General features: G+C 41.8%; 4 protein-coding genes across 7 annotated transcripts; 2 read left to right on the forward strand and 2 right to left on the reverse strand.

Annotated features, from left to right (window-relative positions):
* Positions 1 to 797: 797 nt before the first annotated feature.
* LOC311250166 (parvalbumin-like EF-hand-containing protein) lies at positions 798 to 2,120 on the forward strand (the record flags this gene model as incomplete). The annotated part of the gene is made up of 4 exons (XM_084341741.1): positions 798 to 978; positions 1,135 to 1,270; positions 1,572 to 1,687; positions 2,077 to 2,120. The coding sequence occupies exons 1-4, from the start codon at positions 873 to 875 to the stop codon at positions 2,118 to 2,120; spliced, it is 402 nt and encodes a 133-aa protein (XP_084197867.1). The 5' UTR covers positions 798 to 872.
* A 738-nt stretch (positions 2,121 to 2,858) lies between these two features.
* LOC311250611 (uncharacterized protein) lies at positions 2,859 to 6,903 on the reverse strand. Its single transcript, XM_084342447.1, has 2 exons — positions 6,684 to 6,903; positions 2,859 to 5,049 (listed from the first exon to the last, which is right to left on the reverse strand). The coding sequence occupies exons 1-2, from the start codon at positions 6,715 to 6,717 to the stop codon at positions 3,488 to 3,490; spliced, it is 1,596 nt and encodes a 531-aa protein (XP_084198573.1). The 5' UTR covers positions 6,718 to 6,903; the 3' UTR covers positions 2,859 to 3,487.
* Positions 6,904 to 6,970: 67 nt separating this feature from the next.
* Positions 6,971 to 13,859, forward strand: LOC311250609 (uncharacterized protein). 2 transcript variants are annotated; one of them, XM_084342442.1, is made up of 3 exons: positions 6,971 to 7,198; positions 7,940 to 8,822; positions 10,449 to 13,859. In XM_084342442.1, exons 2-3 carry the CDS (start codon positions 8,027 to 8,029, stop codon positions 11,774 to 11,776), a joined length of 2,124 nt encoding a protein of 707 aa, XP_084198568.1. In that variant the 5' UTR covers positions 6,971 to 7,198; positions 7,940 to 8,026; the 3' UTR covers positions 11,777 to 13,859. The 2 variants fall into 2 exon arrangements, with proteins under 2 accessions (XP_084198568.1, XP_084198569.1); XM_084342443.1 differs by lacking the exon at positions 6,971 to 7,198 and having other exon boundaries at positions 7,556 to 8,822.
* A 425-nt stretch (positions 13,860 to 14,284) lies between these two features.
* LOC311250610 (uncharacterized protein) lies at positions 14,285 to 23,794 on the reverse strand. Of its 3 annotated transcripts, none has more exons than XM_084342446.1 (2): positions 23,549 to 23,794; positions 14,285 to 16,022 (listed from the first exon to the last, which is right to left on the reverse strand). In XM_084342446.1, exons 1-2 carry the CDS (start codon positions 23,640 to 23,642, stop codon positions 14,974 to 14,976), a joined length of 1,143 nt encoding a protein of 380 aa, XP_084198572.1. In that variant the 5' UTR covers positions 23,643 to 23,794; the 3' UTR covers positions 14,285 to 14,973. The 3 variants fall into 3 exon arrangements, with proteins under 3 accessions (XP_084198572.1, XP_084198571.1, XP_084198570.1); XM_084342445.1 differs by lacking the exon at positions 14,285 to 16,022 and adding an exon at positions 16,729 to 18,194; XM_084342444.1 differs by lacking the exon at positions 14,285 to 16,022 and adding an exon at positions 18,723 to 20,587.
* Between the last annotated feature and the right edge of the window lie 532 nt (positions 23,795 to 24,326).

Genomic DNA, 24,326 nt, shown 5'->3' on the forward strand with positions numbered 1-24,326 from the left:
GGAGCCAGGAGCAGTTGCCAGGCAACCACTGCTCTTATAACTGCTCCATAAAACATTAAGTGTTGTTTACACTTAGAGTACATTTTATGCTATGCTAAGCTAAAAGGCTGCTGGCTGTAGCTTCATATTTAATGTGCAGGCATGAGAGTGGTATTCATTTTGTCAACAAAGTCTGCTGGAAACTGATTATGTGTATTTCCCAAAATTATTTCTCAAATACTTTAATTAGGAATGTAAAATTATATTATGAAAAGAGACCAGTAACTGGCAGCTTGTAGATAAACATAATGGATTAAAAAATGCAATATTTCCCACTGAAAATTGGTGCAGTTAAATGTCAATAAGACATGTAGGAATCAGTTTAAGTGATATGGAGGATCGAAAATGACACAAAAATAAATAGGTGAAAAGTTGATCCCATGACATACTTTGAATGACAGCCCCCTCATTTGCATAATGAAGCAGAAATGCATATACGAATTGTCAAAATAATAATAATAAATAATAAATAAATAGGGGGGAATGCAAAAAGAAAAATAATCCAGACAAAAATACATAAATAAAAAATAAATGAATAAATAAAATGGAAAAGTAAAAGGGAAAGTAAATAAATGAGGGAAATAGCAAAAAGCAAAATATAATGAGATACAAAATGAAATAGAATTGATGTTTGACATTTCATTTTTTATGACATGGGTTTTTTTTTATTTTAGGTTTATTTAATGGAATCTTAATTTATTTATTGAGTCATTATTTATTTCTTTACTTATTTCAATTTTGCCAGTGTCAGTCTTCCTTACACTTTTATAATTAGTCACTAACAGCTGAACTATCATATTCCTGTTATCCAGCTCAGGACGCACCTGGAGAACATGGAGGACGACATTCGACCACAGATGAAGAAGATGGCTGTGGCCATGGGCGCTTCTCTCACAGAGCAGGACATCGACCGCATGCCTCTGGGGATGACATCACAGGGTGATACGCTGTGTGTGTGTGTGTGTGTGTGTGTGGGTGTGTGTGTGATGGCAGTCATTAATCAAAAGTGACAGGTATGATGAATGAGGATATGCTCACGTGTGAGTCATGATGATGAACTCACTTACTGACATCATCTTTTGTGATTCTCTGCAGGAAACTTCCACTACAGCAGGTTTCTGGAGTACATGAGGCAGTTCAAGACCTCGGAGCAACGAGAAGATGCCATCAAGAAGGCCTTCACGATGCTCGACAAAGACAGCAGCGGCTACATAGAGTGGAATGAGATCAAGTATGAGCCCTACTCTCATTTAAAGGATAAGGCCGATGTTTTATATAAAACTTATCATCCACATATTTAATGAAAATGTCCAACTTATCTTTTAAATGTTTGTTTCTACCAAATGAATAATTACTTTAATGCCAGTGCTGCTCGTCTCTGGATAGACCTGCCTGTGAAACTCCTTATTATACAATTGTTGTTCTTATTATTACTTTATCAGGAGTACTTCAAGTAGAAGTGGGAATATAAAAAGATTTCCTACATAGCTTTGGTCATTAACTTGAGATTTCCGGCTCATTTCTTTTTACAGATACATTCTGTCAACTGTGCCAACTGCGACCCCATCAGCTCCCCTCTCTGACGAGGAGGTGGAGGCCATGATCCAGGCTGTTGACACTGATGGAGACGGACGCATCAACTACAGAGGCAAGGTTTTTTACATTTTACACTCTCTGGTGCATTGGCCTGTAGTCACCACTAAGGGTCAGCAGTTAGTAACTCTTCATATCTGAGGGTAAAATGGGTCTCTAACGTCAGGCTTTACAAAGCTGAATCACGCTTTTGTCAGAAAATAGAAAGATAATAGAAAGCATGTCAGTGATTTTTAAAAGGCTTTGATAACAACTAAAACACTCAGCATAATGTAGAGGCTCTGTCATCACAATGTCAATATACTGCAGTTGCTTCTAGTTCTTAAGATGGTGCATACTTACATGAAGCAAAAACTAATATCTAACAACCCAAATGCAGCTCCCAACCTCACCACACTGAACCATTTGCATCCGTCTCTTCATGTTTCCCTTCCTGACCTGCAGAGTTCTCCGACATGGTGACGATGGAGAAGAAACTGAAGAAGTAGAGGTCATGTGCTCCATCTGTGCTCCAGGGTGTTACTGCAAAGAGAGTGTGAAAGACAGGAGGAGAGGAAGACGGAGAGGCCCTGCATACCAGATGTACCCTCCCTTAAGGATGCTCTCTCTCCTCCTGTGGATCATGAATTGAGGGAGTCTGATATTTATTATCGGCAGTTTGTTAAATGAAACAAAATACAAAAACACTTGGGGAAATCAAACACGCTTAAATTCATAAAAGAAAACATGGTTACCTTATTGGCTAATGGCTCTGTGTTCAAAACTAAGAATAGTCTGTTGGCTAAAAGAGGATGTGCCAGCCTGCTGTATATTGTAAGAATGATTTAAGCTGATACTCATTACAGAGAATTGTTCACTGTGTAGATAATCACATGGATGCTTGTTGGCATATTATGTATATAAACCAATACAGTTTTTTTTGCCTGTGAGTTGAAAGTTCAGTTAACGCCAATATGACACAATAATTTGGCCCTGATCTTGCTGTCCCTGACGCGTTTTGGAGCTCACCGTCTGCATTAATAAAATGCTCAAAGACCCGATCCAGGAGCTCAGGGACAGCGCGCCAGCTTGTTGCGACGTCTGCTTGATATCTAGCAGGCTAAAATATCTGGCTGAGTCATAGCGAGGTATGAGGCACAGCCAATAACAGCAGACACTCTTGCAAAAAAAAACTACCCGTTTAGTGACTTTAAAATACCCCTGCTTGAGAATAACAGAAACATAAACTCATTATAGTTTTTTATTTCCTCATTTACACTAAATTTGTGTATATAAAATCGTCAAAGACAAGTGATTGGTTGGATAAACAGCCTATACAAAGAGTAAAATGCAAAGAAATACATAAACTTGCGTAATTTCCAAGTTAGAAAATCCATTTAAACTGTATAATACCAGATTTAAAACATCATTGGTGACGTGACACATCAATCATCCGAATGGCTCTGGAGAGAGAGAAGGGGACAGAGAGTGGGTCTCTTGTCTACGTGATCACACATTGGCTGTTGTAGGCTAAATTATGTTCGATCCTTTTAGCAAACCGATTTAACCACTGACATGTTTGATGTAAAATCAGAAACTCTGATCTGGAAACTCAGGAGCTTCTTGCTGTGAGAGAACAATGCTAGCCAATGTGCCACCATGCTGCTGCCATGATGTATGGCATTAGTACTAATTTAAACTGAGGTGTACAACGTCTACTTGTGGTTGTATTGTCATGCGAATGAGCCGGAAAGTCACCAACCATGTTTTTCTTTTTTACATTATTTGAAAAACCACATGAGAAGGTTAATCCGAACACAATGACACAATAAAGGACTATGAAACCATTTCACAAAAACCCTGCAACTGAACAGTTCTATCCTGAATGTACTCTCTCATGTTTCATCAGATTTCTCTGTTCCTTAAATCTTTTACCACAAACATCACAACCAAATGGTTCGTCTCTTGAGTGGACAATCATGTGTTTCTTAAGATTTCCCTTTCCTGTAAATCTTTTTCCACACTCACCGCAGCCAAATGGTCTCTCTCCTCTGTGGAATCTCATGTGTGTCTCAAAGCTTGACTTAAAGCTAAATCTTGTCCCACAAACATCACAGCCAAATGGTTTCTCTCCTGAGTGGAGTCTCATGTGCGTCTTCAGACTTCCCTGCTCTGTAAACTTTTTTTGACACACGTCACAACTAAATGGTTTCTCTCCTGTGTGGACTCTCATATGTAATGTCAGACGCCTTTGCCCTCTAAATCTTTTCCCACAATCACCACAGCAAAATGGTTTCTCCCCTGTGTGGACTCCCATATGTCTCTTAAGATTTGATTGAACGCTAAACCTTGTTCCACAAACATCACAGCCAAATGGTTTCTCCCCTGTGTGGACTCTAATGTGAGTATCAAGATATGTCTTACGATAGAATTTTGCCCCACAAACATCACAACTAAATGGTTTCTCTTCTGTGTGGATTCTCATGTGCGTCTTCAAAGGTCCCTGTAGTGTAAATCTTTTCCCACAAACGTCACAACCAAATGGTTTCTCTCCTGTGTGGACTCTCATGTGTGTCTTTAGACGTTTCTGCTCTCTAAATCTTCTCCCACAATCACCACAGCCAAACGGTTTCTCTCCTGTGTGGACTCTCATGTGTTTCTCAAGAGTTTTCTTAAGGCGGAATGTTGTTCCACAAACATCACAACCAAATGGTTTCTCTCCCCTGTGGACCCTCATGTGTCTCTCAAGGTGAGACTGCTGGTTGAATGTTTTTCCACACTCACCACAGTCAAAAGGTTTCTCTCCAGTGTGAATTCTCATGTGTGGCTTGAGATTACGCTGTTGTGTAAATCTTTTCCCACAAATATCACAACCAAACGTTTTTTCTTCTGTGTTGACTCTCGTCTGTGTATTTACCTTTTTCTTCACTCCACAACATTTATCATCATCACTCTCTTCAGTGTCAGGTCCAGAATCTGACAGAGGTTCTTGCCAATCATCAGAACTGACTTCTGTCTCAGAACAGTCTGAAGCCTTTTCATCAGTATTTGGTTGCAGATGATTATCAGGATCTTGGTTCCTGGCAGGTTCAGATCCTCCACAGTCCTCTCCATCAGTTTCTGTTTTTATCTGTGTTACTGAGCTGCTGGCTGGAGGCTCTGCCTCTCCGTCTTCCTCAGTTTGGCTTCGATGAAGCTGTGAAGTCTGAGGTTTCTCTTCGTCATCCTCACTCTTCACAGTGAAGGCAGTAATAAATGGCCTGGTGATATCAGCTTCCTCCAGTCCATGAAGCTGCTCTCGCTCCTGACTGGTCCAGAGTTCCTCCTGTTCCTCTTTTATGTGTAGGGGCTCTACGTCCTCCTGGTCCAGCCTGGGGCTCCACTCAGGGAGAACCTCTTCTTTAATCACCAATAGCTGCTGGACATCTGCAGGGAACACTGAAACACATACAAAAAAATGTTTGCAGGGATTTTCTAGGAAATTCATAAAAAATAATAACATTAAAAATGTGATAAATTGAGTCCCCTTACGTACTGTTTGAAATCAGGACAAGAACATGTTACTATCTGGATGGTGCAACCCTCAATGACAATTAGTGAGCAGGGATGAAGTCTTCACCACTCAAAAGTTTGGGAAAACAAGCACAAACATGTAAACATGGAGAAAGTGATATTTAATCTGCCCTGTCTATAGCCTCTCATTCACCGCTGCTGTTTTACACAAGCACAGCGCGCTGGCTCGGTTGATAATGTTAGCAAATTGTTAACATAAAAACTAATTGCATGCTAAGAAGAAATTTGACAAACGCTTGTGAGCCAGCCTCTCTATCCTATAACAGTGGTAGCCTACCTGTAGGGTGTGATTCTTAGCAGCAGAGAGAGGAGGACTGATAGGTTACTGACTGATGTCTGTGTTCTTCATCCTTTATAAATTGTACTCAATATTTTGATGTCAGAATATTGTTATATTGACAGCTTAGGTCTGTTTCCACAGAATAATTATTTAGTTTATGGTGATTTAAAAAAATCAACATGAGCTGCAAACTCTCGATTACACTCTCGGCCACATCTGCAGTGCAAAGCATTTTATAATTGAGAAATTTCCACACCTCTACTGATAACCAGCTTACATGATTGGCCAACACAACATGAGTTTGGTTTGCGTTTCTCCAAAAGTAAAATCAGTGTCAACCTTTTTACCACAGCTGGCTGTGAGACCAGCAACCGCTGCAGTCCGCACCGCTGAGCCTAAACACACTACCCTCATTCAAATTTGGTCTGAATAACAAGCACAATGCAGTTTAACCAACTGTGTTTCATCTGTGATTCAAAATAAACAGAACAGTGCACAACTGCTATGCATGGTTTGGCCATTTACAGCTTTAATGCACTGAGCAGCAACAAACTTCTTCTTATTTCCTCTACCATACATCACAAACAACAACTCCTGCCTCAGTGGGGCCTTTTAAATCATGATAGTCAGGGCTCAGTAATCAATGACTGTCAGCCATCGGCAATACAGGACGGCATTATTCATCAGCCAACCGCACTACAAAGTGCTTCACAAACCAGAATCAAATTAAAAGATTGTAAGCAGGGCAGTAATGGCTCCAACGCAGACCAAAGTGATAATGTGCATCGCTCATAAATTATTTAAGATTCAGTGTAGAAATGTGCTTCTGAGTGACATTTAATGTTGTGTAGACATTAAAATAGTAACACCATCAGTGAAACTGACAAATGTCCTTAACATACAATGTTTTACTCTAATGTGACGTCTCTCCCCTGATACTCCATGTCCCAAGCATGGTGAGACTTTATGTTGTGCTGGTTGCCAACATACAAGACATAGTTCAGTATAAATAAAACGTTTAATACAGTGTTGAGGTTAAGGTAAGTTAAGGTTCTCATACCAAACATAATGTAGAATTAACGTATTCTGGAAATTATAACGTTTCGTGTAATACACTTTATTCATAAAATAGATATATGTGCACACATAACCATCAAATTGCTCAATTTGGCTTAATTGTAAAAGCCAGATGTGACAAAAAATGAAGAACTGGCTTTACCCGTTCTGGCGACGACTGTACTGTCCTTGTTCATGATGCAGAATCTGTTAAAACACTCGTCGGTGTATGGTTCCGGATGGTCCAGGTGCTTCGATACTGTAGTCCGGTTTTGGACTAAGAAGGGAAACGACAAAAAAAGACAAAACTAAAAGATACGGAAGGTTTTTGCGTCCGAGAAGAGAAGTTTGGACAGTTACTAATCTACTGGCAGGGGGGGCGCCATCTTGGATCTCGCATCGTCCCGTGTGAATGTAACTCTCACGAGACAGCGCGAGATCAAAGATGGCGCCCTCCACCGACTACACAACCGAGTAAACAAACTTCTCTCCTCGAACATTTAAACATTTTTGTTTGACATTTTTCGTCAGCTGCTGTTTCTCATAGTCAAACCTGAACCGGACTACAACACAAAGCGACCCCGGGCCACCCGGAACAAAACATCTACGAGTGTTTTAACAGATTCTGCATCATGAACAAGGACAAAAGACTCCGACCGGGTCCACTCTCCAGCTCCGGTACACCGCCATCCACAGCCCCCACACACACTACACTGTTGTATGCACTATTCATACAATGTGGACATACTACTTCGTGATGACAGACTTGAACTTTGACCCTCTTGCTCCGATGTCCATCGCAGCTTTAGCTTAAAACTTTGGAGTGTCTGTGCTCTCTCTGCTTTGTTTATATTTGCGTAACACACCGTGCCGTATGGGACGTATCTTCTGCTGCGCAGAGGATTGTGGGTCATAATCAGAATAGCCAGAAAAGCATGCTGGCTTGCATACTGCAAAATGAGACTTTTGGTCTTTGTGGCATACTGCATTTTACATACTTCATATTGGGACATACTAAATTAAATATCTTGCTCTGGCATACTAAATAGTGTGGTAGTATGGGAATGTAGGGATAGTTCTCAAGGAACCTAAAAAGAGTTGAAAAAAGAGTCACCAAATCCTGTTTTGAGGCCAGACAGTGGGGACAGCTATATTGAAGTCAATGGGAGATGATGGAGAAACAAACTAAAACCAAACATATCTACGTTGTGTGACCTATGATGAAGAAATGCCTTCAGAAAGTGAAAGGGCACATTTCAGAGAGTAGGTTAACCACTGGTTTCCCCCAAATGATTGACAGGGCTGATAATATGGTGATAAAACAGGATCAGCCTGACCAAATATCACTGATGAGCCTGCAAAAAAGTGCCTTTTTTTCTGCCAAGACTATAATCGAATTCACGAATTCTCATCCTCCAGATACTCAACTAGCCTGAAACTGAATCAATCGTCCATCCATCCATCCATCCATCCATCCATCCATCCATCCATTCCTTCCTCCTGAGAATGGAGGAAACCGGCAGCAAAAGAGGCAAGCGAGCACCAGCGTTTACAGCGGAGGAGATGGGCGTTTTAGTGGACAAAGTCTGGCAGCACCGTGATGTTTTATTCGGGGGAACAAGGGATAAAAAGAACATCACGGTGAAGAACCGTGTCTGGCAGGCCATAGCCGAAAAGATGTCCCCTTCCAGCCCATGTGGCCTGCGTGACTGGAGTGCTGTGAGGAAGAAGTGGCAGGAGTTCCAGAGCCAAACGAAAAAGAAGAGTGCTAAGCTGAGGAGAGAATCCTTGGGCACGGGTGGTGGAGCACCGGATGGGACGACCCTCACTCCCGACGAGGAGAAAGTACTTTCCATCATCAGGAAGACGGCCTCTGAAGGCATTAGGAGGGGCATCGATGTTCAGGGGGACGAGGAGCTCTCAGAAAGTGATGATGAAGAGGAGCCATCCGGGAGCGGAGCAGGGACGTGCACGCCCCCAGGAGAGGACGACCCCCCACAACCGTGCCCTGTCCCCGCGCGCCAATCAGCAGAGCCCAGTGTCCGCATGCGGGGAGGCTTAACAGGGCGGCCCGCAATAACAACCTGCACCTCCAGCAAGACGCTGGTGCGCCTGGAGAGGGAGAAGCTGGTGGTGCTGCGGGGAATAGAGAGCCAACTCGAACGACAAACTGCCCTGCAGGAAGAGATGGTCCGGATAAAGCAGGAGAGGTTGGAGCTGCACCGGAGACAGCTGGCACTTGCCGAGGCACAGCTCAACCGTCCCTCCATCCCGGTTCCAATCATCCATCCCCAGGATTCAGGTATTTCTATTTTTTCTGCATTACACAATGTATCCCGTTCAATTTCAGTGATCATCTCCCTTCATTGCAGGTGATGCAGACGCCCAGTAAGGACCCCCCCATATGGTTTAAATAAACTACTTTAGTTTCCTTTTCAACCATGTATTGTGTGGATCATTTTTGAAATTGAAATGAGGGTGTCAAACCTAGCAACAAAAAGTCCCAGGCAATTTGTGATTTATCTAAGCGTAGGTTCATGACGTATGTGTAATGTGCACCCTGACGCACATGCTACTCACTACTTTCAGCACAGCATGTTTTGCCGCTAATTTCCCACTTGTTACCTGGTCACCTCAGAAATGTGGACTGTATACAACAATACTTCTTTAACATTCCAGTGCCAGACTTTCAGGTAAAGCACCCGGACACTGCAGCAATAAATTAGTGTGCAGGACGTTACATGTAGCCTACATCTGCTGGTTCTGTTTATTTAGCCTTCAGGCCTGACAGTTGATCTGGATGGTATGGTGGTTGTGGGTTTATGGTTTAGTGATCAGTGCTTTGTGAATGGTGGTGAAGGGGTAGGGGCTGGGGTTGTTGGACCTCAGAAGAGGTTGTTAAGTTCCTGTCTGGTCTGGGCACCGGCCTGATGGAGTACTGCTCGCACATCGCGGGGGCCGGGGTTCGGGGCTTCGTCCTCTCGTCCTCCCGCGAGTTGCTCTCTGGATGTGTGGAGACACCAGAGTGATCAGGCGTTGGATCTCCGCACGGGGCAGCCGGTACTTTGCCTGGACAGCCCAGTCTGACAGCACGTCCAGTGGGGAGATGCTTACGTGCTGATGCACGTAAGCATTTATATAAACTGTCTGGCTTCGCGCACAGCGACGCTGTTGGTTTGCAGCGAGAATGTGCTGTATTGCAGCCATGGTTTCTCACACACGCGGATTTTGACAACACCTTTATATAGAGTAGCAGGTGGAGCCTCTCTGGATGAGGTTCAGCTGAGTTCAATTAAATCTGTTCCCTTGATATCTGTGAAATGCCACAGGGTTGTTGTTTTTTATGTGTAGTACTATAAACTCATATATGCAGATGTGTGTGGAAAACTTAAACGTGTAATTCAATAAAAAGTGTTTTTTTTCGTCTATTAGCTATGTTTCTTGCGCCAGTGGTCCGCAGCTGTGAGCGCATTTCAACATTGAGCATTGTTTTATTATTTCGAAACGTGAAGGATATGAATTTCCCTGACGCGGCTTGATCACTGAGCATTTGGTCGCTAAGACGGCTGTTAAGAGTGGGTCAGCTCGATCTTACATTTCCTTCTTAGTGAAAGATCTTCTTAAGCTAAGAGCGACTCTGGGAAACACATCCTTCTTTCACAGCATTCTTAAGAGCGCTCCTAAGAAGATCTTAGCACTTAAGAGCTTCTTAAGGAATCTGAGAAACGCGGCCAAGGACATTTTTCAGTCTGTGGAAAAACATATTTAAAGTGTACCTCATTGCTCACTACTTCTACCTACACATGTCATTGTCCTGCATCCAAACATTTCTTAAGGGAGCTCCATCTTTTACATTTTTTAAGTCATGTCTTATGTGTTTTTTATATATCCTAGAAAAACCCTCCCAACATCTCTGTGTGTGTTTCAGTGTTCCCTGAAGATGTCCAGCAGCTGTTGATGGTTAAAGAAGAGGTTTCCCCTGAGTGGAGTTCCAGCCTGGATGAGGAGGACCCAGAGCCCCTACACCTAAACGAGGAACAGGAAGAACTCTGGACCGGGCAGGAGGGAGAGCAGCTTAACAGGCTGAAGGAAGCTGATATCACCAGGTTCCCATTCATTGCTGTCACTGTGAAGAGTGAGGATGATGAAGAGAAACCTCAGTGTTCACAGCTTCATCTAAGCCAAACTGAGGTCAACAGAGAGGCAGAGCCTCCAGCCAGCAGCTCAGCAACACACATAAAAACAGAAACTGATGAAGAAGACTGTGGAGGATCTGAACCTGCCAGGAACCAAGAACCAGATAGTCATCCACAGCTAAATACTGATGAAAAGGCTTCAGACTGTTCTGAGACTGATGTCAGTTCTGGTGAGTGGCAAGAACCTCTGTCAGATTCTGGACCTGAAACTAAAGAGAGTGACAGTGGGTCGGAGGAGACCAGGGCACCTCAGTCAGGTTTAAATGCTCCAAAATATATGGAAACTCCTGTAGGTGATGTGGGATGTAACGCTGGGAAAAATCTTGAGACACACACAAGAGTCCCCAAAGGAGATGAACCATTTGGTTGTGATGTTTGTGGAAAAAGATTAACAGATCAAGGAAGTCTGAGGAGACACATGAGAGTCCACGCAGGAGTGAAACCATTCAGTTGTGATGTTTGTGGGAAGAGATTCATCCAGCAGGGACATCTTGAGACACACGTGAGAGTCCACACAGGAGAGAAACCATTTTGTTGTTGTCATTGTGGAAAAGGATTTACAGAACAGGGAAATCTGAATAAACACATGAGAGTCCACACAGGAGAGAAACCATACGGCTGTGGGGATTGTGGAAAAAGATTTACACATCAGGGAGGTCTGAAGAGACATATGAGAGTCCACACAGGAGAGAAACCATTTGTCTGTAATGATTGTGGGACAACATATAGCTTTAAGACAAATCTTGTTACACACATGAGAGTCCACACAGGAGATAGACCATTTGGTTGTGATGTTTGTGGGACAAGATTCAGCCTTAACACAAATCTTAAAAAACACATGAGAGTCCACACAGGGGAGAAACCATTTGGCTGTGATGTTTGTGGAAATAGATTTACTGAGCGGGGAAGTCTGAGGAGACATGTGAGGGTCCACACAGGAGAAAAACCATTTGGTTGTGTTGTTTGTGGTAAAAGATTTACACAACAGGGAACGCTGAAGACGCACATGAGTGTCCATTCAGGACAGAAGTGTTCGGCTGCAGGGTTGATTGTAAAATAGATTAATTGTGCTTTATATTTCCATTGTATTTTCTTGTGTGTTTTTTAAAATTATATAAAAATTAAAAATAAACTTGCTTCGTTGCTGACTATGTCTTACAGTGTGGTAAAATGCCTTTAACTATACAGATTTACATTACAGCCAGGTGCGCATATCCTGAGAAAAACGTGTTGTGTTCATTTTTAGCAATATTGTCATTAAATTTGAACTTGGACCATGTAAGGCTATGCAAGGCTGTGGACCCATTGTGTCCCCAGCTAATGGGGCAGTTAGAGGTCATCTGGAGACTTATTTTTGCATTAAAAAATTCAGGCCAGAAAACAATAATAAACATTTCAATGTGTTCAAACTCTTAAATGCCAAAGCATCTACAAAGCTTCTGACTGTTAGGAGGGAAAAAAATCTTCCAGTAACCTTCCAAAATAATTCAAAACCCTGCCTGTAAATGTACTTTGGGCCTGTCTGGGATAGGTGTTTTAGGATGATTTTCAGTAATACATTTTCAGGAATGTTAAAGGTTTTTCCTCATCCAAGTTCTATATTTTCTTTAAGTTATAAGTCAAAGGCAGCTGGACATTTTGTGTTATTTTTTTAAAGACTCCACTGATAAAAGGCCCCTTTGCTTCTCTTGAGCATGAAAACCACTCACCAGACTCATGTTGTTAGACATTCATTCATAAAGAAGTTGTTAACATGCTATATATTTTTCATTGACATTACTCATTTTGTTGTCTTTAACACTATAGATTTATCCAGTGACTTTCAGAATCGGAGTGCGGGTTTGAGCCAGTTTGACATGCTTATCACTCCATTTCATTTCAACACACAAAATGGCACAATCCACTTATGAAAACTGATTCAATGGTTCTGTGCAGCAAGTAAACAACGTATTTCGGAAACGAACAGAATCCTAACATACATAATAGTAAACTAATGGGTGAATCCAAAGGAAAGGGTACTGCTCTATTTCTGACAATGCTAAAAATAATATTTACCACAATAGTTACACTACCTGCTGTTTGATTATCAGCTAACAAGAACTCAAAGTGTAAAAAAGTGGCCACCTGCATTCCGCATAACTCTATAGTAGTTTTACCCTGCAGTTCTGAAGCAGTACACCAGGGGGCAGGTGTAGAAATCTATGTAAACAAAAACAAAAAGTAAAACATGCATAAGCAGCATTTTCATCAGATTTATAGAACCCCTCTGTTCCCGTGTGTTTTTTTGTCATACATCTCAATCACCCTGAAATTGTACGCACGTGCCTCTGACAATCCCTACAATATATCATAAATGACTTTAAACACAACGCCAATTACCTGGTTTGCATATAAAGGACCAGCCTTGAGTTTTGTTTTGAGGAGAAATGGCAGACGCAAAAAAAAAAACAGTTGAAGACTTGCAATTTTTACAGATTGTGAACTAGAAATAATGTTTAAGGAGAAAACATTATTTGGAGGCCTAAGTTCTGGCAAAAGCAACAAAATGAAACCGGTAGAATGACAGAAAGTAACAGAGGCAATGAACGGCATTAGTTTTGAGCCACGGACACTGGAGTTGTGATTTTTTAAAAATAGTCTGATTTCAATCGAGAGGCCTAGAAGCGCATTTCTGCACACAGCAATACTGTGTGAGCTACTGGAAGAAGAGGGGGGACACTCTTCCTGGTTATTTATCAAATGTTTCGACTTGTTGCCAGCCAGTAATTTATTTCTTGCGGGAAAAAATGTATTAAAAAAAAAAATCTTGGGACACACATTCCAGTCCAGACAGGAGAGAAACCATACATCTGTGATGTTTGTGGTAAGATTGTAAGATTTACACAACAGGGAAGTGTGAAAAAAAACACATGCGAGCCCACACAGGAGACATACCATTTCGTTCTTACATTTATGGTAAGAGTAAGAGTAAGAGTTACAGAACAGGGAAATTGAAAGTCCACTCAGGAAAGAAACTTTTTAATTGTAATGCTTTGCTGTGAAAAATGTGAAAAAACTGTGTTTTCTTCCAATGTTTCATTGCATCTTATTTTTTTGCCTTCTCGTGTGTTTACTTTAAAATGTGTAATAAAAACTTCCTTGACTGCTCTGTTTTCCTTTGTTCAAGTGGGTGGTACCCAGAAGTTGTTGATGTAAGCCTGAACTTTATATAGGTTAATTAGAAGAGGCTATATTAATTTATATTTTATAATATGTTTATAGAATACTTTTGGAATTTAGGTTACCACTGTGCTATTTGATGGATGTGACCAGCTGATGTGATCAACTGATATCTCCATTGACAGCCCCAGACAATAACAGCAGAAATTAAGAGTGAGCATGTAAACAATAACTGCTGCTGAGAAGGCTATAATGGCATCACAAGCTACTCAGACTACACAGCCCTGAGGAGTGCAGGTGAGTATTTGGGCTTTAACATGAAATACACTGCTTATCAACGAGCCAGTGGAGGTGCAGTTGGAAGAGAAAATGTAACATTAAAAAAACTATTTCTAACATGTTGTGAGGAAATGGATCAATGTAAATAAAAGCTCAGCCATTAGTGTTAATGAGAGAGCAACAGTAAGAAGCAGAAGTGGACTGAGGCCCAATCCCAATGCACCCCTTGCCCAACATGAACTGATGCTGTGTGGGGGTCTTGAAGGGTTGACCCATTTCATAAGCAGGAATTTCAATAACTACCCTCTGTAACTGTTTTGAGGGGCAAGGAGTTCACTTGAAAATGTGAGGTAGGACTAAAACTTGGGAATGAGCTTGGGCCTTAGTCCCTTTGAAAGTCTACGTTGCAGATCAACACTCAGACCGACGGATTTGTGTTACTGTTCTTTATTTCTCAGATGACAACCACAACATACAAAGACAAAAATATAACTTGTTTTAAAAATGAACATAATCACAAGGGAAAGACAAACAATAACAGAAAACACATGCCTTCCACCTGAGAAGTTTCTAACCCAAGTAGACTTCGATGTGTTTTGAGACTTGCCTGTTGTGTTTCTCTTTCCCATGAAGCCCACAGCCAAATGGTTTCTCTGCAATGTGAGCTATTGTGTTTTTTCAGTTTGCCCTGCTCTGCGACTTGTTTCCCACAGATATCAGAACTATATGGTTTCTATCCAGTGTGGAAACTCATCACTCGTGTTGATACATGAATCACAATCAAATGATTGTGAACCTCTGTGAACTGTCAGAAAGCCTCTACCCACAAACATATGTTTTTTCTCCTGTGTGGACTTTCATGTGTGAACTAAGTTTAGCCTGGAAGGTAAATTTCTTCCCGCACACATCACAACCAAATGCTTTTTTTCTTGTGTGGACTCTCATGTGTCTCTTCATATTTCCTTGTTGTATAAATCTTTTCCCACAAACATCACAAGCAAATGGTTTCTCTCCCGTGTGGACTCTCATGTGTCTATCCTGAGTTTTCTTATGGCTAAATCTTGTCCCACAAACATGACAACCGAATGGTTTTTCTCCTGTGTGGACTCTCATGTGTGAACTAAGATTTGCCTTAAATGTAAATTTTTTCCCACAGACATCACAATCAAATGGTTTATCTCCTGTGTGGACTCGCCTGTGTGAACTAAGACTTGCCTGAAAGGTAAATTTTTTCCCACACACATCACAACCAAATGGTTTCTCTCCTGTGTGGACTCTCATGTGTCTCTTCAGATTCCCCTGCTGTGTGAATCTCATCCCACAAACATCACAAGTATATGGTATCTCTCCTTTGTGGACTCGCATGTGTCTATTGTGAGTTTTCTTATGGCTAAATCTTGTCCCACAAACATCACAACCAAATGGTTTCTCACCAACATTTGCACTCTTCTGCAAATCAGTCTCGGAACAGTCTGAAGCCTTTTCATCAATATTTGGTTGTGGATGACTATCTGGATCACGGTTTGTGGAAAGTTCAGGTCCTCCACTGTCCTCTCCATCAGTTTCTGTTTTTATCTGTGTTGCTGAGCTGCTGGCTGGAGGCTCTGCCTCTCTGATGTCTTTCGCTTGGCTTCGATGAAGCTGTGAAGACTGAGATTTCTCATCATCTTCACTCTTCACAGTGACAGCAATAAATGAGGACCTGGTGATGTCAGCCTCCTCCAGCCCATTCAGCCCCTCGGTACAGAGTTCTTCCTGTTCCTCTTTTATGTGCAGAGGCTCTGGGTCCTCCTGGTCCAGGCTGGGGCTCCACTGAGGGGAAACCTCTTCTTTAATCACCAACGGCTGCTGGACACCTGAAGGGAACACTGAAACACACACACAGAAATGTTGGCAGCCATTTTCTAGGAAATTCATGATAACAAATTGTAAATCAATAACAACTTATGGTGGGAAAACATTAAAAATGATCTTCAGATGGACTTATCTTCAGTGAACTTTATTGCAAGCTTCTCACACAGCGCAGTTTGTTCAATTATCATTTATATGTGAAGGATTATACAAACACTGCAGGCGTACTCCACAGACTATAATAGCATCATTCACACAATTTCCACATATAAACAACACTATTAATAAATACAAGATATTCAGATAGCAGAGAGAGACATCTGAGATTTCAGCATTACTCTCACATGAATCTAAGATTTTTACAATGTTTGTTTTGTTGTTGATGATTTTTGATGTTTTAAATATTTCATTGAGTGAGCACTGTACAGAGAGACTCAAAGGGGGAGAAATTAATTGAAAAGTGTTTCAAAATCTTTGTCCTACACACTGTTGTGATATGTCAAATGGGCACCAGACATTGGAAACCACTGTGTTTGACTCAGTTCCTCTACACCGTGCAGTGATTGCTGTCATGGCCCCAGCTAAACAGGAACCTGTGGATAAGATGAAGCAGATGCAGATTCCTGATTTGAGCATCGACTCTGTCAGTTATTTGTGACAGTTGTGTGACAGCTCTTACCCTTTCATGCTCACTTGTGAATAAAGAGCAGCTCTGTGCTGTGGAGACCAGTTGTCTCTGTATACTTGAACCCATTTGCACGTGCTATAAAAAAAACTTACAGGAAGACAGATTCTTGTTACTGTTCTTTAGTTCTTTATTTTTTATGGCGACCATGACATACAAAGACAAAAAAGAAACCAAGGAGGGATTTCTTTAGACAATGAACATAAACATATGAGAAATACAAACAAGTACAGAATATACACACCTTCCACCTGACAAATTTCTAACCTGAGAGGACTTTAATGTGTCTTGAGTCTTGTCCGTTGACTAGATCTTTCACCACTAAACTCACAGTCAAATGGTTTCTCTACATTGTGAACCCTCATGTGTTTTTTTAGATTTCCATACTGTGCAACTCGTTTCCCACAAACATCACATCCAAAAAGTTTCTCTCTTGTGTGGATACTCATATGTCTCTTCAGACCTCCCTGATGTGTAAATCTTTTTCCACAATCGCTACAGCCAAATGGTTTATCTCCTGTGTGTACTCTCATGTGTCTCTTCAGATTTCCCTGAATTGTAAAGCTTTTCCCACAGTAACCACAACCAAATGGTTTCTCTCCAGTGTGGACTCTCATGTGAGACTTAAGATGTCCCTGCTGAATGAATCTGTTCCCACAAACATCACATGCGAATGGTTTCGCGCCTGTGTGGACTCTCATGTGTCTCCTCAGACTTTCTCGGTCTGCAAATTTTTTTCCACAAACATCACAACCAAATGGTTTCTCTCCTGTGTGGACTCTCATGTGTGTCTCAAGATGTCCCTGCTGGATGAATCTCTTCCCACAAACATCACAACTGAAAGGTTTCACTCCTGTGTGGACTTTCATGTGTCTCTTCAGACTTCCCCGTTCTGTAAATCTTTTTCCACAAACATCACAACCAAATGGTTTCTCTCCTTTGTGGCCTCTTTCCCCAGCGTTACATCCCACATCACCTACAGGAGTTTCCATATATTTCAGAGCATTTAAACCTGACTGAGGTGCCCTGGTCTCCTCCCAACCACTGTCACTCTCTTTAGTTTCAGGTCCAGAATCTGACAGAGGTTCTTGCCACTCACCAGAACTGACATCAGTCTCAGAACAGTCTGAAGCCTTTTCATCAGTATTTAGCTGTGGATGACCATCTGGTTCTTGGTTCGTGGCAGGTTCAGATCCTCCACAGTCTTCTTCATCAGTTTCTGTTTTTATCTGTGTTGCTGAGCTGCTGGCTGGAGGCTCTGCCTCCCTGTTGTCCTCAGTTTGGTTTTGATGACGCTGTGAACACTGAGGTTTCTCTTCATCATTTTCACTCTTCACAGTGACAGCAGTGGATGGGAACCTGGACATATCAGTCTCCTTCAGTCCATTAAGCTGCTCTCCCTCCTGACTGGTCCAGAGTTCTTCCTGTTCCTCCTTTATATGTAGGGGCTCTGGGTCCTGCTGATCCTTAATCACCAACGGCTGCTGGACACCTGAACGAAACACTGAAACACACACAGAAATGTTGGTAGCCATTTTCTAGGAAATTCATGATAACAAATTTTAAATCACTAACAACTAATCGATTATGTGAAGGATGGAGTTCTCCTCAGAAATGTTAGGATCCAGGAAAAGGTGAGTCCACTTGCTTTTTTATGGTGCAAGGAATCAAATCCCCAGTAAATGAATTCCAATGAACTGAAAATAATAATTTCCATACAGGACCCAGGACAAGAACGTGTGCAATTATAGTGACGGTAGCTAGCAGCAAGGTAGTCTTTGCATTTTCCTTTTTTTTCCTAATTCACATAATCTCCACATATAAACAACACTACTAATAAATACAGGATATGCAGATAGCACAGAGGCACAAGAAGATTTTTACAATGTTTTTTTGTTCATGATTTTGTTACATTTTATGTTCGGTTAAAAATGTTTACTTGAGTGAGCGCCATACAGAGAGACTCAAAGGGGGATTTGCAAATGCTCTAAAAAAACTTACAGTAAGACAGATACTTGTTACTGTTCTTTAGTTCTTTATTTTTTATGGTGACCATGACAAACAAAGACAAAAAAGAAACCCAGGAGGGATTTCTTTAAACAATGAACATAAACATAAGAGAAATACAAACAAGTACAGAATATACACGCCTTCCACCTGACAAATTTCTAACCTGAGAGGACTTTAATGTGTCTTGAGTCTTGTCCGTTGACTAGATCTTTCACCACTAACCTCACAGTCAAATGGTTTCTCTACAGTGTGAACCCTCATGTGTTTTTTCAGATTTCCATGCTGTGCAACTCGTTTCCCACAAACATCACAAACATTTCTTTCTTGTGTGGATACTCATATGTCTCGTCAGACCTCCCTGATGTGTAGATCTTCCACAATCGCTACAGCCAAACGGTTTATCTCCTGTGTGTGCTCTCATGTGTCTCTTCAGATTTCCCTGACTTTTAAAGCTTTCCCCACAATTACCACAACCAAATGGTTTCTCTCCTGTGTGGACTCTCATGTGTGACTGAAGATGTCCCCGCTGGATGAATTTGTTCCCACAAACATCACAAGCAAATGGTTTCTCTCCTGTGTGGACTATCATATGTTTCTTTAGACTTTCCCGGTGTGCAAATTTCTTTTCACAATTGCCACAGCCAAATGGTTTATCTCCTGTGTGTACTCTCATGTGTTTCTTCAGATTTCCCTGTTGTGTAAATTTTATCCCACAAACATCACAACCAAATGGTTTCACTCCTGTGTGGAGTCCCATGTGTGTCGTCAGATTTCCCTGTTGTGTAAATCTTTTCCCACAAAGATGACAACTAAATGGCTTCTCTCCCGTGTGGATCCTCATGTGGGCCGTAAGATTTCCCTGTTCTTTAAATTTTTTCCCACATTCATCACAACTTAATCTTTTTTCCGTTGTGTGGAATCTCATGTGTGACTTCAGACTTGCCTTTTGTGTAAATCTTTTACCGCAAACATCACAACCAAACGGTTTATCTCCTCTGTGGACTCTCATGTGTTTCTTCAGATTTCCCAGTTGTGTAAATCTTATCTCACAAAGATGACAACCAAATGGTTTCACTCCTGTGTGGACTCCCATGTGTGTCGTCAGATTTCCCTGTTGTGTAAATCTTTTACCACAAATATCACAACCAAACAGTTTATCTCCTGTGTGGACTCTCATGTGTGTATGAAGACTTCCCTTTTGTGTGAATTGTTTCCCACAATGAACACATCCAAATGGTTTCTCTCCCGTGTGAACTCTCAGGTGTGTTTTTAGATCTGCCGGATCTCCAAAACTTCTCCCACAAACATCACAAGCAAATGGTTTCTCTCCTGTGTGGACTATCGTGTGTGTCTTGAGGCTTGACTTATGTTTAAAACATTTCCCACAAACATCACAACCAAATGGTTTCTCTCCTGTGTGAACTCGCATGTGTGTTTCCAGGATTCCCTGTCGTGTAAATCTTTTTCCACAATTACCACAGTCAAATTGTTTTGCGCCGGTGTCGTCAGTATTTGGTTGTGGATGACTATCTGGATCTCGGTTTGTGGAAAGTTCAGGTCCTCCACTGTCCTCTCCATCAGTTTCTGTTTTTATCTGTGTTGCTGAGCTGCTGGCTGGAGGCTCTGCCTCTCTGTTGTCTTTGGTTTGGCTTCGATGAAGCTGTGAAGACTGAGATTTCTCATCATCTTCACTCTTCACAGTGACAGCATTAAATGAAGACCTGTTTATGTCAGCCTCCTCCAGCCCATTCAGCTCCTCGGTACAGAGTTCCTCCTGTTCCTCTATTATATGTAGGGGCTCTACGTCCTCCTGGTCCAGGCTGGGGCTCCACTGAGAAGAAACCTCTTCTTTAATCACCAACGGCTGCTGGACATCTGAAGGGAACACTGAAACACACACAGAAATGTTGGGAGCCATTTCCTAGGAAATGAATAACAAATTAAAAACCAATAAGAGCTAATCAATTGCATGAAAGATGGAGTTCAGAAGGATCCAGGACAAGATGAGTCCACTTACTTTTTTATGGTACAAGGAATCAAATCCCCAAAGAATCAATTCCAATGAAAATTAGTAATTCCCACAGAGGATCCAGGACAAGAACATGTTCAATTATAGTGATGGTATTGAGCAGCAAGGTAGTCTTTACACCTTCTTTTCACAGAATTTACAATCAACACTGAAGACATCCAAACTATGAGTTCCCAGAGGTGCTGAGCCCTTGTTGGCTGCTTTGCCTTCACTGTGCGGTCCAACTCATCTCAAACCATCTCAATTGGGTTTAGGTTGGGTGATTGTGGAGGCCAGGTTGTCTGATGCATCACTCTCCTTCTTGGTCAGATAGCCATTACAAAGCCTGGAGGTGTGTTTGGGGTCATTGTCCTGTCCTGGGATGGCATGTCGCTGCAGAATGCTCGGGTAGCCATGCTGGTTAAGTGTGCCTTGAATTTTGAATAAATCACCAACACTGTCATCAACAAAGCACCCCCACACCATCATACCTCCTCCTCCATGCTTCATGCTGGGAACTGCACATGTAGAAACCATCTGCTCACCTTTTCTGCGTCCCACAAAGACATGGTGGATGGAGCCAAAAATCTCAGATTTGGACACATCAGACCAAAGTACAGATCTCCACTGGTCTAATGTCCATTCCTTGTGTTTCTTGGCCCAAACACTTCTCTTCTTCTTCTTCTTCTTCTTCAGTAGTGGCTTCTTTGCAGCAAGTCGACCATAAAGGCCTGATTCACACAGTCTCCTCTGAACAGTTGATGTTGAGATGTGTCTGCTACTTGAACTCTGTGAAGCATTTATGTGGGCTCTAATCTGAGGTGCTGTTAATTTGGGGTTTCTGAGTCTTATCCTCTGCAGCAGAGGTAACTCTTGGTCTTCCTTTCCTGGGGCAGTCGTGTTTGATGGTTTTCGCAACTGCACTTGAGGATACATTCAAAGTTCTTCATATTTTCCGGATTGACTGACCTTCATGTCTCAAAGTACTGATGGACTGTCGTTTCTCTTTACTAAACTGAGTGGTTTTGCCATAATATGGATTAGAACAGTAGTTGAATAGGCAAGAACTTAACACAAATTAACTCTTGACAAGGCACACCTGTTGATTGAAAACCATTCCAGGTGTCTACCTCATAAATCTGATTGAGGGAATGCCAGAAGTGTGCAAAGCTGTCATCAAAGCAAAAGGTGGCTACTTCGAAGAATATAAAATATAAATCATATTCTGGTTTGTTTAACACTTTTTTGTTTACTACATAATTCCATGTGTACCTTCATAGTTTGGATGTCTTCAGTATTGATCTACAATGTAGAAAATAATAAAAAAATAAACAAAAACCATTGATTAAGAAGGTGTGTCCAAACTTTTGACTGGTAGTGTAACTAAGCTTGCCTCTTTGCCCATTTTTCATTAGCCAGGAGTTAGGCAGAGTCAGGCACCGCTGAGATGGTGACGGTACTTTGAGCTTCATTCTGGCTCTTCAGTAACCTATGAGTGACGTCATGGTGGCTCTGTCCACTATTTTAAACACCCAGTGGATGGTAATGAATTATGTCCAACTATTAACCAAGGCCACATTCTCTGGTTGAGACAGAAAGTTAGCTGGGAGAAACACTGCCTGGAGTGGGACTTTAAATGTAAATCTTCCAGGATGCTGAGCAACATTTTGTCTTCTGCTTCCATGTTGTTTACAAAGCTACATCATTTGAAACATTTTGGATCATTTTAGTAAACAATTCAACACAATGTAGAAGAAATGTCTTATCATTTCCATACATTTTAATGCAGAACGGCTACATATTATAAAGTCAAGTTTGGTTTTGGCATAAAAAGTCATTTTTATACTTGTTATAGTTTGATCAATTGAGGTGTTCACTCAGGAGGTGACTTAAGGGGGGATAAGGGAGGATGCCATGCTATCCCCCTTGTTAACCTGACATCCCTGCCAGCACAATCAGGAAATCAATATAAGACTGTAGGTTATTGAAGTGGACAACTTTTTCAAATTACTGTTGTAAAGGATATTCACAATAATCCAGATAACGAAGATTTCCCTCGATCAACTGTGAGTGTTTTAGCGTGGTGCACAATTAAATCTTATTTCTCTGACGCCTCCCCCCATTGTTAGCAAGATGACCAACATGTGTCCCCCTTGTTAACCTGCCACCCCCTCCATCCCCCTGAGATCACCAATAGGCCGACCTGACTTTGAAGGTTTAGGCTATTCTGTTAACAGTTAACATGCTGTGTGGAGACTAAACAGCCCACATTCATATTATTAACAGCACACAATAAATAACTGTTGTCTACGTTAACACTGAACTGATTTAACTCGGCCTGTAAAATATTAAAGGGATGTGAGGATTCAGATATGAAGCTTTGACAGTATTAATATGTGACACATCAATAACGGAAACTATCTTCTTGTATTTCTTTCCTTTGTGTTTGACTTTTAATGTACTCCATGTGTTAATGTAGTCTGAGAGGGACAGGTCTGCTCAGGTGATTTATAAACAGCAGCAAACTGATATGAGGCTGATTTAGATGGCCTGTGTGGAGATGTAATAGGCTGTGGTGTCATAATGAACAACAACTGAAGCCTGTGTACAGTCTGATCAATGTGTCTGATTAGATTTATATCAACTGGACTCAGATCAGACAGGATGTGAGTGGTTCTGTGACTTATGTACACACTGAAGGCTGCCCCCTGGTCTGACGTCCGTTTGAGGCCCCCATGAGACCAGATTTTGGGTTTGGACAGCCTTCAGCACTCACACACAGCCTATGTCGCTTACCTCTGTACAACATGGTGGTGTAGGAGAGGTGGGTGGTGGTGTACCTGAGCCGGAGGGTGAACTTTGTCGGAGTCTTTTGTTGCCCGGAGTGGAGCTGGTTTTTCCCGTTTTCGCACCGACGGTATCGTCCTTGTTCATGATTCAGGTTCTGTAAAACCACCCGTCGGTGTTTTGTTGCAGGTGTCGCGGTGTTGTAGTCCGGTGAAACAGCAGAAGAAGAAAAATGGAAAAGAAACAAAGGTTTTATGTCGGAGGAGTGAAGCTTGAACAGCTAAAAGTCTCGCAGTCGGGCGCCGCCATCTTTGATCTCGTATTGTCTCGCGAGAGTTGCGTTCACAGTGGCCCAGCGTTGCCAGATCTCACGAGAGAAACAAGCAAACAGGGGCCTCGTTTATAAACGGTGTGTACATTGTGGACATAGACTGGAGGAAAGAGTAACTACGACTCCAATGGCAGTTCAGTTCAGTTTCTGTTTGCTTTATAATCACCTTCACTGTCAAACAAACCAAATATAGGAGCACAACTGCAGTGGCTGTTCTTTCTGGAGCCAGGAACACTGCTTACCTGATTTACTGGGTCCCTCTGGCCATTAACGGCCATATTATTTTTATAACTTTGTTTTTCATTCCTGGGTGTGAGGTAGCTGGGCAGAGCATAATTAATTTCCCGAGCACAGCAACAAAGTAAGAAAATAAGAAAATCCAAGCAGAGGGCTGCAGGGTCTCTGCAGATACAAGACACTAACACACCTTTTCTCCCCTTTCCAGTCTCCCTCTCACTTTTGAAAATGTAAGAAGGAGAAAGTTCAGGTATTTGTATTCA

This window comes from Pagrus pagrus (genome assembly GCF_965226575.1).
Source record: "Pagrus pagrus genome assembly, chromosome: 21".
NCBI lineage: Eukaryota > Metazoa > Chordata > Actinopteri > Spariformes > Sparidae > Pagrus > Pagrus pagrus.

Coding starts and splice junctions, on each gene's coding strand:
- LOC311250609 (XM_084342442.1), top strand. CDS start 8,027: ATGGAGGAAACCGGCAGCAAAAGAGGCAAGCGAGCACCAGCGTTTACA. Junction 8,823..10,448: donor CATCCATCCCCAGGATTCAG/GTATTTCTATTT, acceptor TGTGTGTTTCAG/TGTTCCCTGAAGATGTCCAG.
- LOC311250611 (XM_084342447.1), bottom strand. CDS start 6,717: ATGAACAAGGACAGTACAGTCGTCGCCAGAACGG. Junction 5,050..6,683: donor TACAGTCGTCGCCAGAACGG/GTAAAGCCAGTT, acceptor TATGTGTTTCAG/TGTTCCCTGCAGATGTCCAG.
- LOC311250610 (XM_084342444.1), bottom strand. CDS start 23,642: ATGAACAAGGACGATACCGTCGGTGCGAAAACGGGAAAAACCAGCTCC. Junction 20,588..23,548: donor AAGTTCACCCTCCGGCTCAG/GTACACCACCAC, acceptor TGTGTGTTTCAG/TGTTCCCTTCAGATGTCCAG.